General features: G+C 53.3%; 1 protein-coding gene and 1 non-coding gene across 2 annotated transcripts in view; one reads left to right on the forward strand and one right to left on the reverse strand.

The window, feature by feature from the left end:
• The window catches only part of TRAM2 (translocation associated membrane protein 2), a 54,263-nt gene that overhangs the window by 4,765 nt on the left and 36,875 nt on the right, over positions 1 to 12,623 (reverse strand). The window contains exons 3-10 of the mRNA XM_034766692.1: positions 12,353 to 12,462; positions 11,956 to 12,072; positions 6,325 to 6,383; positions 4,701 to 4,785; positions 3,887 to 3,957; positions 2,963 to 3,067; positions 1,642 to 1,785; positions 695 to 858 (exon numbers count right to left, since the gene is read on the reverse strand). Of these exons, the coding sequence (XP_034622583.1) occupies positions 695 to 858; positions 1,642 to 1,785; positions 2,963 to 3,067; positions 3,887 to 3,957; positions 4,701 to 4,785; positions 6,325 to 6,383; positions 11,956 to 12,072; positions 12,353 to 12,462 (855 nt within the window). The remainder of the gene's footprint in view (positions 1 to 694; positions 859 to 1,641; positions 1,786 to 2,962; positions 3,068 to 3,886; positions 3,958 to 4,700; positions 4,786 to 6,324; positions 6,384 to 11,955; positions 12,073 to 12,352; positions 12,463 to 12,623) is intronic.
• TRNAK-UUU lies at positions 4,236 to 4,308 on the forward strand. Its single transcript has one exon. It is a non-coding gene; the product is annotated as a tRNA-Lys (tRNA).

Below are 12,623 nucleotides of genomic sequence, written 5' to 3' on the forward strand. Positions count from 1 at the left end.
ACAGCTTCCAGAAGCGACGGCCAGGTCCCTGCGGCCCCTAAGCTCAAGGGCAGCCATGGGGGCTCAGCGCGCTGCCCCCTCCCCGAGCACCAGCTCCGCAGCTCCCATTGGCTGGGAACCATGGCCAATGGGAGCTGCGGGGACAGCACTTGCAGATGAGGGCAGCGCACTGAGCCCCCGTGGCCAATTCTGCTCTGTGCCTAGGAGCTGGAGGGACAGCTGCTTCCTGGAAGCCACCTGAGTTAAGCGCTGCTCAGAGCCTGCACCCCAAAACCCCTCCTGTGCCCCATCCGTGGGCCCCCTCTCGCACTTCCAACCCCTCATTTCTGGCCCCACCCCCCAGCTGGAGCCCTCACCTCCCCTGCAGCCCAACCCACTGCCTCAGCCCGGTGAAAATGATCGAGTGAGAGAGAGTGGGGGAGAGCGAGTGACGGAGGAAGGGGGGGGGGTGGAGTGAATGGAGGGTGGGGCCTCGGAGAAGGGAGAGAGCCGCAGGGCTAGGGGCGGGGCAGTGCGGTTGTCTGCAAACAGAAAGTTGACAACCCTAGGACAGAGCTGGGGCCCTGATGGCTCCTGGCCATTACTGATCCCTCTGCAGCAGAGGAAGGGACCCGACAGCAGCCTGGGCCCTTACCTCTCGCCCCCAGCTCAGCCGCACCCGGCCCTACTCTCAGCACCCCACCCCGGCACTTACCCGACTCCCTTTTGACGGGCTTGGACTGCTGTTTGGTGAGGGCGGTGGCTCTCTGCCTGGCGCTCTGCTCGTTCCGGTACTCCCGCCAGCGCCGCAGCTGGAACCGGATGAAGTGCCACATCAGCCAGGCCTGGAAGAGGCACACCAGGGACAGCACAAACATCCTGGGGGTGGGGGCAGAGAAGAGTCAGGCTGAGAACAGAGCAGGGAGGCTGAAGCCAGGGGCCCTGCAACCACTTCCACACCCAACCAAGCCAGCTAGTAAATGGCCCTTCACACCCAAAGACCACAGCGATCTCAATGCTACAGGGGCTGGTGCTCTCCAGAGCCCACAGACCAGTCCTGTGAGGACACCTGAGGGGAGGGAGTAGCTGTTCCAGGTACCAGCCCCGACATCAATTTTTGCTTAGGTACAATCACTCCTGCCACATCTCTAGGCTCCTCTGACAACAGGAGGGAAGACACGGCCAGACAGAAGTAGGAGTCATGTTGACCACGTCCCTTAAATTGCAGTTATGGCTAGAAAAGGGATTGTATGTAAGTGCCACCTCCTTACATGACAGATCTGCTTGGAGGCTCTCTTCGTCCCTCTACTGAGCAAACAAGGATTTTTCTGTTCTTCACACTACGGTTCACAGACAATTTTGCTGAGCCTCAAGACAGCCTCGCATCCAGCTTGCTCGCCCAGTGTTATGCTGCATCTGCAGAACCCTCGGTACGGGAGAAGTGCCAAGCAGAAGACAGTTGGCTTTTCAGACCCCTCTGACTTTGCAGGCCCAACCCTGGGGAGCTGAGTGGGAGTGGATGGGTAGAGAACCTGAACACGGGCATCCCTACTGCTTTCATCAGTCCCCTTTCTGACTACGTGAGCATGCGTTAAGCAATCCGGCAGAGCATTTCAGCCTACGGGCAGAAAGCCGATGGAGCAGCACATGGCCATGTCTTACCTGGAAGACAGAGTGCTGAAGTTTCCTTTCTCTATGTTGAACTCCTGGTTCTCCACCCGATCCAGCCCAAAGCCAATGACCAGCACAGAAAGGGTGAGGGTGAAGAGCCGGGTGACCACGAACACCACTGCCCAGGCATTAAACCTGTGTGAATTCAAACAGGAACGTCACTGGGACAAGCCTCCATCCGCAGTGGAGGCGCACACCCAGCCTACCCAGAAGGGCAGCAGGAGTTGCAAGATGCAGACATTCAGGTCAGGAAACGGCCTCAAGATGCCCAGGAGCAGCACGTTGTTCGTGGGGACCCACTTTTAATAGGGTTGAACTTTGGGGGAAAGAGAGGTGATTTCAGCCTAGGAGTGCTATGCAAGTGACACAGCTGGCCCCCTTCCTGCGGCCTCAGCACAGGTGCCATTGCCTGAACGGGCCACGCGTGAGGTGGCCCTGCCAAGTCAAGAGGGAGGCAGGTTGGCTGGTGCCCGTGCTAAACAGGATGGGCAAAGCTTAAGTCCCCAGGGCTGTCAACCTTCCACTCCAGAGCACACCACTTGGTGCACACGCGTAGGGTCTCCTGGCACATTTGCCCACAGTTGGCACTCGTGAATTTCAGGCCCGGGGGACTTCGAGTCCGATTCTCTGATGCAGTGGGGTGCATGACCACACACAGCAAAGGGCAACAGGAGCATCAAACGTCACCACCACTCCAGTATCTTTTTATATTCATTATTCTTTGTGTTAGGAAAGCACCCTGCTGCCCTAACGGAGATCAGGGCCCCACTGCGCGGGGCTCTGCACATACACCTAGTGAGAGTATGTCTTGACAAGTTTAAATAGACAAGACAAAGAGTGGGAGGGTAAACAGAGGCAGAAGGTGGGACTGGCCCAATCTCTCTCAGAAGGCCAGCAGCGGGGCCAGGAATAGAACCCAGGTCTCCTGATTCCCAGGCCCGTGCTCTATCCACTACACCAGACCACACCACCTCCCCAACTTTGCACCACCGTACATGACTACACAAGGTCCCAGGCCCTTCACAGGCTGCACTGATCAGGTGTTCTTATACCTACCAAATCAAGCCTGGGAGTTAATCCAGCATTGAGTGCCCTCTTTGTACCTGGGCTGTGGAGATCGCCCAGCCCACTCCCAACAGGCTAGTCAGGAACTGTAGCACCCATGACCTCTCCCACCAGCCCCAAGGTGAGAGACCTCTTGGGGATCCGTTCTGGAGAAGGAAGACAGACTCCCCTGCTCCCCCTAGACTCCATTTGATGATAGCTCTGGCTGGCAAGGGGCGAATCTTTCCTCTCAGCTCGGCGTACTTACAGCTTCTCGTTGTTCTCATCCGTGAAGTAGAAGAGACGGGCCATGTGGAAGAGGAATTCAGCGAAGTACTGCAGCAGCAAGAGGATGAGCCCCAGGCGGGTTAGGCTAAAGAGAGGGGACACAGGCATTGCCATATTGGAACAGACCTGAACTCCAGTCAGCCATCTACCGTATTACCACTACTTTGTGTTTGTTCTGCGGACTACATGCTTCAATCAAAATCAGGACCCTGTTATGCTGGGCCTTGGACATACACATGCCTGCCCAAGACAGGTTACAATCGAAACAGACATGACATAGTTTAAGGGGAAACTGAGGCACGGAGCCCATTATCACTGAGCAGATCAGTAGCAGAGCCGGGAACAGAAGCCAAGATCTCTTGAATTGTAATCCAGCGCACTAGTCACCGGACCCTGCTTCCTCTCACACAGGCTGCGTGTTTCCCAGGAGGGTGTATGGAAGCCTTTAGAATGCATTTGTCTAACTGTGCAATACCAACCCTGTGAGAAAGACTTTCCTGACACCAAAAAGGGGATCACACCTTCCAGCCTGAGACTGACAGCTCGCAGACGTTTGCGTTGTACGATGCTCTGAAAGTATTAGGTGCCGGCATGTCATCCGTCCTAGCTGATCTGACATGACAATATCTTCATTCCTAAGAGTAGCTATTCTCCTGTTTGGAAACTGTTGGCTTCAGTAACACCCTGTAGCTGGGAGTTCCACAGGCTAATCATTTGTTGCGTTTATTGCTGGTTCTTAAATCACCTTCTTTACTCAAGTCTCAATGTGTTGTCCAAGATTTTCACAGTGACCAGCAATTTTGGGTGCCCAACCCCCAGCAAGTACTGAGCACCCGCCCTCCGGAAACCAGGATTTTCCCATCATTCTTAGCAGGCCCCATAAAGCAAACTCCACAACACTCACTTTAAGAGGTATGCTCCAGCTATATGCATCAGGTAGAAGCTGATGTACCGCAGGTGACGAGGAATCTCCTCCTGGCGAAGGAACAAAGGTTTAAGATTAAGCTCCACCTTCCTCGCTTGGAAATCTGAATCATGCACACCATGGAGCAGCAAAGCACGGAAGTAAGTCCGGGGCTCTCCCTGCTCCTCCAAGATTTGTGGCGCGCTCCCCAGCGGTACATGCAACGTCATCCTGCGGCCGTGACAATTCCACCGAATCGGCCAAGTGTAAAGGCAATGTGGTGGCAAGGGAACCTATGCCAGCTGACAGAAAGCAGCTTCCAAGCTCGATCTCAGTAAGTCTAAGATCAGCCTGGTTAGCTCAGTTGGTAGAACCTCAGACTTTTAATCTGAGGGTCCAGGGTTCATGTCCCTGGTCAGGCAGAAGGACACTTTCACCCTGTGATATCCCACATAATCCGTCGCTTGAGGACTCTGGCGGGAGGGATAACTCAGTGGTTTGAGCATTGGCCTGCTAAACCCAGGGGTGTGAGCTCAATCCTTGAGGGGGCCATTTAGGGGTCTGGGGATTGGTCCTGCTTTGAGCAGGGGGTTGGACTAGATGACCTCCTGAGGTGCCTTCCAACCCTGATAGTCTATGATTCTAAGGGGCACATGCAGCAGCCGTGCCTTTCCCAGCCTTGCACTTCTCCTCACGTTCCACGCACGCAGTCTGGCATTTTGCTTCTTAAAGCTACTGCAAATCCACTGGCCAGTGGTTCCACCTGATGAGGCAGCCTTTGCAAAGCTTGCAGCGCGGCCTGTCCGGCACTCACCTTGCGCACCTTCTGGAAGTACAGCTCGGGCAGTGCGTGCAGCCAGTAGGCCAGCTGGCAAAGGTAGAAAAACTTCACCTGGAACCTGAAATGCAAGGACAGGACAGGTGAAAGCCTGGCGGGCAAACCCAGCTCCAGACTGGACGTTCAAGGTGTGTAAATATTCCCTACCATGGACTGGGATGGGGCATCACCCCTTTGGGGGTTGCGGGGAGAACTCCTCTGAGCAGAAAGCACATCCCCCGAGCTGACCCCTGGAAATCAAACCAGCCAGGGGAGAAGACTGCCTGATCTACTAGGCCAATTAACTCAGCAGTATGTCCCCTGCTGACTTTCCCCAGAAAGAGGAAGCCTCGGGCAAAGCAGAGAGCCTGCAGGGAGCAGCCCTTCCCAAACAGTCTGGGGGATGAAGGTCAGGTTCAGGCTAATTTTTTAATCGCTTATTTGAGGACTGGGAAAAAGGCACTGGCCTAGGGCCTTAGGCAAAGAAGTCAAGTGGTTACTGCTTTTCAAGAGCTAATAGCTATGGCACCCCAGGAATGGGAGGGAAGAGAGAGGAGAATTTGCCAGCAACCAAAATGCAACATTGGGGGTCTGCTGGCAGGCCTGGCAGCCTCAGACTCATTCTGGATTTGGCCTGCGGGTGCTAGAACGCCACGTGCACTGCACGGGGCACCACAGAGCACTCCACTCCCTACTGCTTTGCACCTACACTAGGAGTCGTTTACCCACTAGCATTCAGGGGAGTGCGCACACAGGAAGGAGGGGCCAAATATAAAGGTTTAATCATTCACAGAATCCAGAATTCCTGGGCCAGGACAATGTGGAGTCACAGATTTCAAGGCCAGGAGGAGCATTGTGGTCACCTCCAAGGCTGACCTCCTGCGTAACATAGGCCAGCCAATTTCACCCAGGGATTCCTGCATCCAGCCCCTAACCCCACTGAGCTCCTCCTGGGGATTTAGCATGGAAGTGGGAGCCAGGAACCTCCTAACTTCTAACCCCAGCTCTGCCGTTGGCTGGCTGGGCAAGTCCGAACTTCTCTGCCCCCATTAGCATCCTAATGAGTGGACAGATCACCCCTGAATTTCTGAACCCATGCTTGCCAGACATTGGCTATACACTGACTGGAGCACCCTCTTTCTGTCTGGGTACTTATCTATTCCCCCAGCCTCACAAACCTTCCCAAATTCACCATGACAGCATCCCTATGAGGAGGGGAGAATTATCATCCCTCATTTTACAGATGGGAAACTGAGGCACAGAGAAGTTAAGTGACTTGCCCGAAGTCATTGGGAGCTCGGAACTGAACCCAGGCCTCTCGAGTCCCAGACCACCGGGGCAGGCGTGCTCTGAAGCGCCTGATCACACAATGCCCTCCCACACACCCCGCCACCCCCTGAATTTGTATTAAGATTTCAAATGTCCCACAAGACCTTTGTAGAAAGCAGGGTTTACTGGGAATCCCAGCATGGGACGGGGCCGTGGGATCCTTTGTACAGTGCTTTGAAAATACACAGCAAGGTAAATGCTGCCTATTCACATGGCACTGACTCCCAAGCCACGTCCTCACATTAACCTAAAAAGAGGAAGGAAGCGGTCAGCTGAAGAACAGAGCGCTTACGGGAGAAAAACATGAGGGTAGTTTTCCCACCAGCTTCTCGGGTTTGACAAGTATCCTTCCTGAAAGAGAAGAGGAGAGGCAAGTTCTAAGCAAAGGAAATCATCAGCTCGTGTCGGCTCTGGGGTTACACACATCAGTGCCAGTTCTAACCACGCAGGCTAAATGCCGGGTCAATAATGAGAAACTGAGAAAAGGGGCCTGGAGGCTGGATTCTTTCAGAGCGGCTGCAATTACTACAAGCTGAAGCACATTCAGTAAGGCCAGCATTAAGGTTGCCAAAACACTGCCATTCTAATAGGCCTCTTACGGCTGATAATAATGTTGTCCAACTTCCACATAACGGGGCTGCACCTCTCCAGGTCCCCTCTGTATCTGAAGGGGAACTGAAATAAAGATTGCGCAAAACTTCTTCAGCCATTTTTGAACACAGGGAGCGTTTTCTGTTATAAAGCTGCTGCAGCCCAGCTAATCTCTCAGTGGGAAAGGGCAGAAACCTGACAGTTCAAGGATGGAGATTTGCCTTTTAGGGTTCCAGTGAAAGATTCCACCAAGCTACAAAGGGCTTACAAGAGTGCGCACCATCCGGCCAGCACACTGAACAAGCTCTGGGTCCGGTAGAGGTGACGGGATGAGATCCTGTAATTAAACCCCATCATAAGCCCAAAGGGGCGACGTTCAAGTTGTGTCTCAGTGTTTCCTTGTGCTCCCCTGCTGGCCCGTATCCATCTGTAATCACTTGTCTTAAGACTGTAAGTTCTTTGGGGCAGGGACCCTCTTTTCATTCTGTGTTTGCACTGTGCCTAGCACAATGCGGTCCTGGCTCCTGGTCCTTGACTGGGGCTCTGGGGTGCTAGGAGGATACAAATAAATAATGGTTGTGCGGGAAACCTGAACTTGGACATTCCCAGATTTATTTTTTTAATGCTTTGCTCTGCAAACTTAAGTGCTCTTTTAATGTAGCATCTTTGCATGGAATCCGTATTTACTTCGGTTTACCAGACACGTGTCTTCAACACTGCAGGCTGCTTTGGAATTGAGAGATACAAGTGGCTCAATATTCAGAACAGCTAGTGCGCACAAAGCCAGGGTGTGATTTTACAGCACAATAGCTACCTTGCGCTAGATCCTCCTGTGGACACAGTGACGGGGCACCTTGGAAGCGTACTAAACTGAAGCACAGTGAGGCACTGTTAGTGCAGAGTAAGAGTGTCCACTCGGGGGGTTAGTGCAGATTGGCTGGGGTGCACACTAACGATTCCAGGCTTTCTTGCTGTGCAGACAAGCCCACGCTCAGGGGTGGCTCTAGCTTTTTTGCCGCCCCAAGCACAGCAGGCAGGCTGCCTTCGGCGGCATGCCTGCGGGAGGTCCCTGGTCCCGCGGATTCAGCGGCATGCCTGCAGGAGGTCCACCAGTCCCGCAGCTTCAGCGTACCCGCCACCGAATTGCCACCGAACCGTCGGACCTCCCACAGGCAAGTCGCCGAAGGCTGCCTGACTGCCGCCCTCGCAGGGACTGGCAGGGCACCCCCCCGTGGCTTGCTGCCCCAGGCATGCGCTTGGAGCACTGGTGCCTGGAGCTGCCGCTGCCCACGCTCCCAAACCAAAGTAGGGTGACCAGATGTCCCGATTTTGGGGTCTTTTTGTTATATAGGCTCCTATTACCCCCCGCATCCCGTCCCAATTTTTCCACACTTGCTGTCTGGTCACTCTAAACCAAAGGGAAGTCTCTTCCCATCAACTCCCCCTCCCTTAAGGAAAGTGCGGGAGAATAGAGGCAGCCTGGAGGCCGACAGATCTTGGCTTTGTCGGACATAATTCCACCTGGGGCCAAATTGAAGTTGGGGGGAAGTTGGGCTCTGGAGGCGAAACGCGCAGCCTGGGCCAGCTCTGACGAGTCACCCTCATTTACAGCGTCTTCTCTGCAAAACCCCCCTGGATACCAAGCTGCAGTCAGAGAGAGGGGCTGGCTGGGGGACAGAGCACACGGAGTTAGAAAGCTCAGAAGCCTCTTTCAGTCAGCTGGCACGGCCCTCGGGGCTCCCTGGCACAGCAGCAGCTTGGGATGTTTACAGAGGAGGCTGCGGCCCCCAGTTAGAGGCAGGAGGGAGGAAGTGCCCTGCAAAATGGGGGAGGGGGGACAGAGGAATAGAAGGAGGAGTATGAGACTTGGCCGGGGGTGGGAGCGGGCAGCCAGCTTCAGCCTTGGGGCTTCCATTTCAGCTCCTCCAGGTCCTGCTCCTTGGCCTGGTCCTAGGCCCTGCTCCTTGGCCTGGTCCTAGGCCCTGACGCAGCCATTCTAGCCCCTCTGGGTTCTTCCCCCCCCCCCCCCCTCCCCCACACACACAATCCACCTAGGCACGTGCAAACTGATGCAGGGACAGCGCCCCCACAATATTTCCATTGCAGGGGCTCTAGCCCCCCTCCGCCTACCAGTTCTGCTACTCCTGGCTAGTCAAAATGTCTGAAGTAGGATGATGCTGGCGGTGAGGAGACTGCAGCCGTGAAGCACTCAAACAAAGGTGATGCTGCTAATTCGCTCTCAGGGGGCACAAGCAGCCCACACTAAGGGCATAAGAGATGCTGGAGGATGGACAAAGTCTTTTTAACCCTATGGACACCAGGCTTTCCTGGTGGGAGGGAAAGGGGAGCAGAAATAGGTACCCACATGGGCAGTCTCCAAAGGGTTAACGCCACACTAACAAGAGACAGGGTGACCACCGCCAGCAATGAGAGAACAGGCACCATAGGGCGGATGCAAAGCCAATTGAAGCCAACGGTAGCTTTGCCACCTGTTTCAATGGACCAGGCCCCATATCATTCATAGGAGCATCCATCAGTCACAGGCGTCTCAGGAACGAATGGACTTTAAAGTAATACAGGCTGAGAAAGAGGGATGCTCTGTGATTGGCTTGCAAAGAGTGCAGGTCAGGAGGGGATGGCAGGGCCAGGTGAAGCTTCCAAAGGAGCATTTACTCGGTGGTTGTAATTAACTGGAAATTAAAGAGTCACTGGGAGCCCTGGGTCTGGTCAGGAGCACATTACACCAGACTGGGAAATTACATGAGTCAGAAACAAAATTACAGTGAACCTGCCTTTTTTTTTTTTTTTTTTTATAAATAAAGTGTCCTCCCCACCCCCCGAGATAGTTAGCAACAAGGACATTAACCCCTAACACCCTGGCTAATTCTTAACAGTGGAGAACAGTCAGTTCCCTGGTCACAGCTAAGGGGAACTGAGCACCGGCAGGAGGCCAGTCCTAGCAAGTGGTCTTGATCCATTTTTTGTGTGCAAATCTCTCTTTCCGCCGCTCCCCACACACACTGCAGGTTCCTGATACCCACCTCCCTCAGGCTGGGGCCCAGCACTGTGGAGGTGAGTTACATCTGGAGGGGTAAAACTGGGGTGGAGCATGGTACTAGGGTGGTGGGGCAGGTGCTGTAGATGGAGTTTAGGGTTATTTACTGAGGGGCTGGAATCACATGTAATTTGCGACAGTGAATAGTCAGTTACTATCCAGCACTGGCTAGATACCACATACTGGGGCATTCCTGACATTGGGGGATGTGAAAGGCTTAACACAGTTGGTTAAGTGGTAACTCTCTTTAGTAACTGTTAGCACCCTTTCAATTCTTTGCATGAAGCTTTTTGTGTGGGACACGTATTAATGCACGTATTTAAGAGCAATCCAAACATACCTCCCCGCCACACACACCCGGCTGAGTTAGCCTTGCCAGGAGCAGGGCCGGCTCCAGACACCAGCTTGGCAAGCAAGTGCTTGGGGCGGCCACTCCGGAGAGGGGCGGCACGTCCAGCTATTCGGCGGCAATTCGGCGGACGGTCCCTCACTCCCGCTCAGAGCAAAGGACCTCCCGCCGAATTGCCGCCGCAGATCGCGATCACGGCTTTTTTTTTTTTTTTTGGGGTGCCGCAAAAAGCCTAGAGCTGGCTCTGGCCAGGAGGATCCTTAACTTTTGCATTGCCTGACTTTTGTCCACTGCATTTATGTTCTGTGGCATTCAAATTGAAATTAAGTAGGTTTTGGTTGGGATTTTTTGGGGGGAGAGGGGGACATGGATGGGGGACACTGGCTAATGCTTTAAACCCCCATATTACAGTATGTTTGCACAATGCCTCTGCTTTATCTAGCCCCCTGCCCCCCAGGAAACTGATCCAAATCCAATGGAAAGTCAGTTTACATTTTCCTGCATATTAAAGTCTCCTGGCATCTCCAGTCTTTTATGCTATGCTGCTCTCCCAGCTAGGAATCAGAATGTGAGCAGAATAGCAATTGGCACTCAGACACTTGGAGTTCAGAGACCTTAACCGTGTTTAGCAGAGTTTATCCCCGTCTCTCTGCTCATTCCAGGGGTTTGGTATCCTGGGTTAAGAGATTTGCTCTTGCTAAAATGCACACAGCTAGCCCCACCCCCAGCTACTCCTTGCAGCAGCTTCGTTGACTACACAGTACTGTGTTGGCGCCAGTCGATCGGATGGCTCCCTTGGTTGAACAGTTCCCGCTTTCTCATCTTGAATAAAGGGGCCTCACGTAGCAGAAAGCCAGAACAACAGGCTTCCCAGGGAGTGGGGAGAGCAGGCTGCCAAGGGATTGTAAAGCAGGACCCAGGATACAATTCAATTCCATGGTTAGGGGTTTTGCCTGAGAATCTTCTCCTGGTCATAGAAATGTGCTCCAGAATCTTTCCCTACAACACAGGCAAGGTGAAAACCTGGTGCCATTATAGTCAGCGGCAAAACTTCCCCCGGCTTTAGTGGGGCCAGAATTTCACCCTATGTTTGTAGCCTTCATGCTTGCAAAGAAAACCTTGAAAACATGAACCAAGCGTAAACTGACATGGTGACGTCTGCCTGAGTCTGCTGGCAGCCTGAAACAACAGCTTAGGGGGGTTAACTGTCCCATTCACCTCAGTGTGTGCGTGTGCTGACTCTGAATCCTGAAGTGACAGTTTAAATGACAGCTGCTGTCCCAAACTGTCTCCTACCCCTCACCGAGGTGCCAAGATCCTCTAGCGCTCTCTATGACAACTTCTACAATGCAGCTTCATTGTGCTGGTCATAAAAAGTGCTATATAAAAGGCAGGTATTTATTATCATTATTATTATGCCTTGTCAATACAGAGTCGGTGTCACATTGACAACGTAAAGTCTGGAGACAGCTTCAAATCAAGTAAATGTAATATCAAATGCTGCCGCACCGACTGCATGATTCGCTCTGAAATCGAGTTCACTCAAGTCCGTTTTTAGCTCAGTGAAACGGACACAGAATTTTCCATCTGCCGTGCAATCCCCTAACTCTGACAGAGACTAAGTCCAGCTCGCCAAGCAGTACACGGAGCGTCCACTGTATGTGCTGCTCTGGAGTCCGGTCGCCTGCTCTCTTGAGACTCCCTGACCCCGCACAGTAAGTAACTTTGGAGGGATTCCTACCAATGAGAGCATGGGCCGTGCCTGCCTCAAACCAACATGCACAGAAAACACCCAGCAGAGGGAATGCTAAAGCCCCCTTGCGGGCAGGTATCTGCTGCAGACTCCTTCAACCTAGGCCCAATTGCTGTAAAAGAAAACCTGAAATGGACCATGCCGAGTCTCGGCTGGGCCCTCGGCCATAGCTTACCGTCACCACTACATACAAGCACCAGATCATGGAGGTGAGATGGAACGCTACCAGCTGCCCTGATTCGTTGAACTTGCTGTGTTTGACCTTGGAGAGGTGGAGCCGCCTGTTGATTTTCTAGAGGAAAAATAATAAGAGGGCATAAGCCACAATGCTGGCAATTCACCCTCCTCACTCCCCAACACCAGCCACTGCCTCCTGCCCCTGAAGTGAAAGCTCACCTGCCACCATGTCAGCCCTAGAGAGACCCCCTCCACCCAGATCAAACCAACCAGCACAGAAAGGCCAGCCAGCATGCAGAGGCCAGCTCCGGCCACTAAAAGTCAACATAGAGGCCTGCGGCTCTTTAACAAGAGGCCCTCCAGGGATTTTACCTCAGAACCGAAGCAGAACTTACATCGAGGACATAGTCCTGCAACACCATATGCAGGATGATTGCTATGAAGACGTAGAAGAGGATGGTGATCAAGTCCTTTAGCCCGTAGCGGTAGTGAACTAGCTCGCCGTCTGGGGAGAGAGACAAACATCATCACTGCAACTGTTGGGGCGAGGTCAAGAGGCCATTGATTTCTGACGCCAAAGAGGGGGGCAGGGGTTGGGTTTTAAAGGCACCCAGAGATGCAGTGTTTTTTTTTTTTTTTTTTAAATAAGCTGGATACCAAGCCTGG

This window comes from Trachemys scripta, chromosome 3 (genome assembly GCF_013100865.1).
Source record: "Trachemys scripta elegans isolate TJP31775 chromosome 3, CAS_Tse_1.0, whole genome shotgun sequence".
In the NCBI taxonomy this organism is placed as follows: domain Eukaryota; kingdom Metazoa; phylum Chordata; order Testudines; family Emydidae; genus Trachemys; species Trachemys scripta.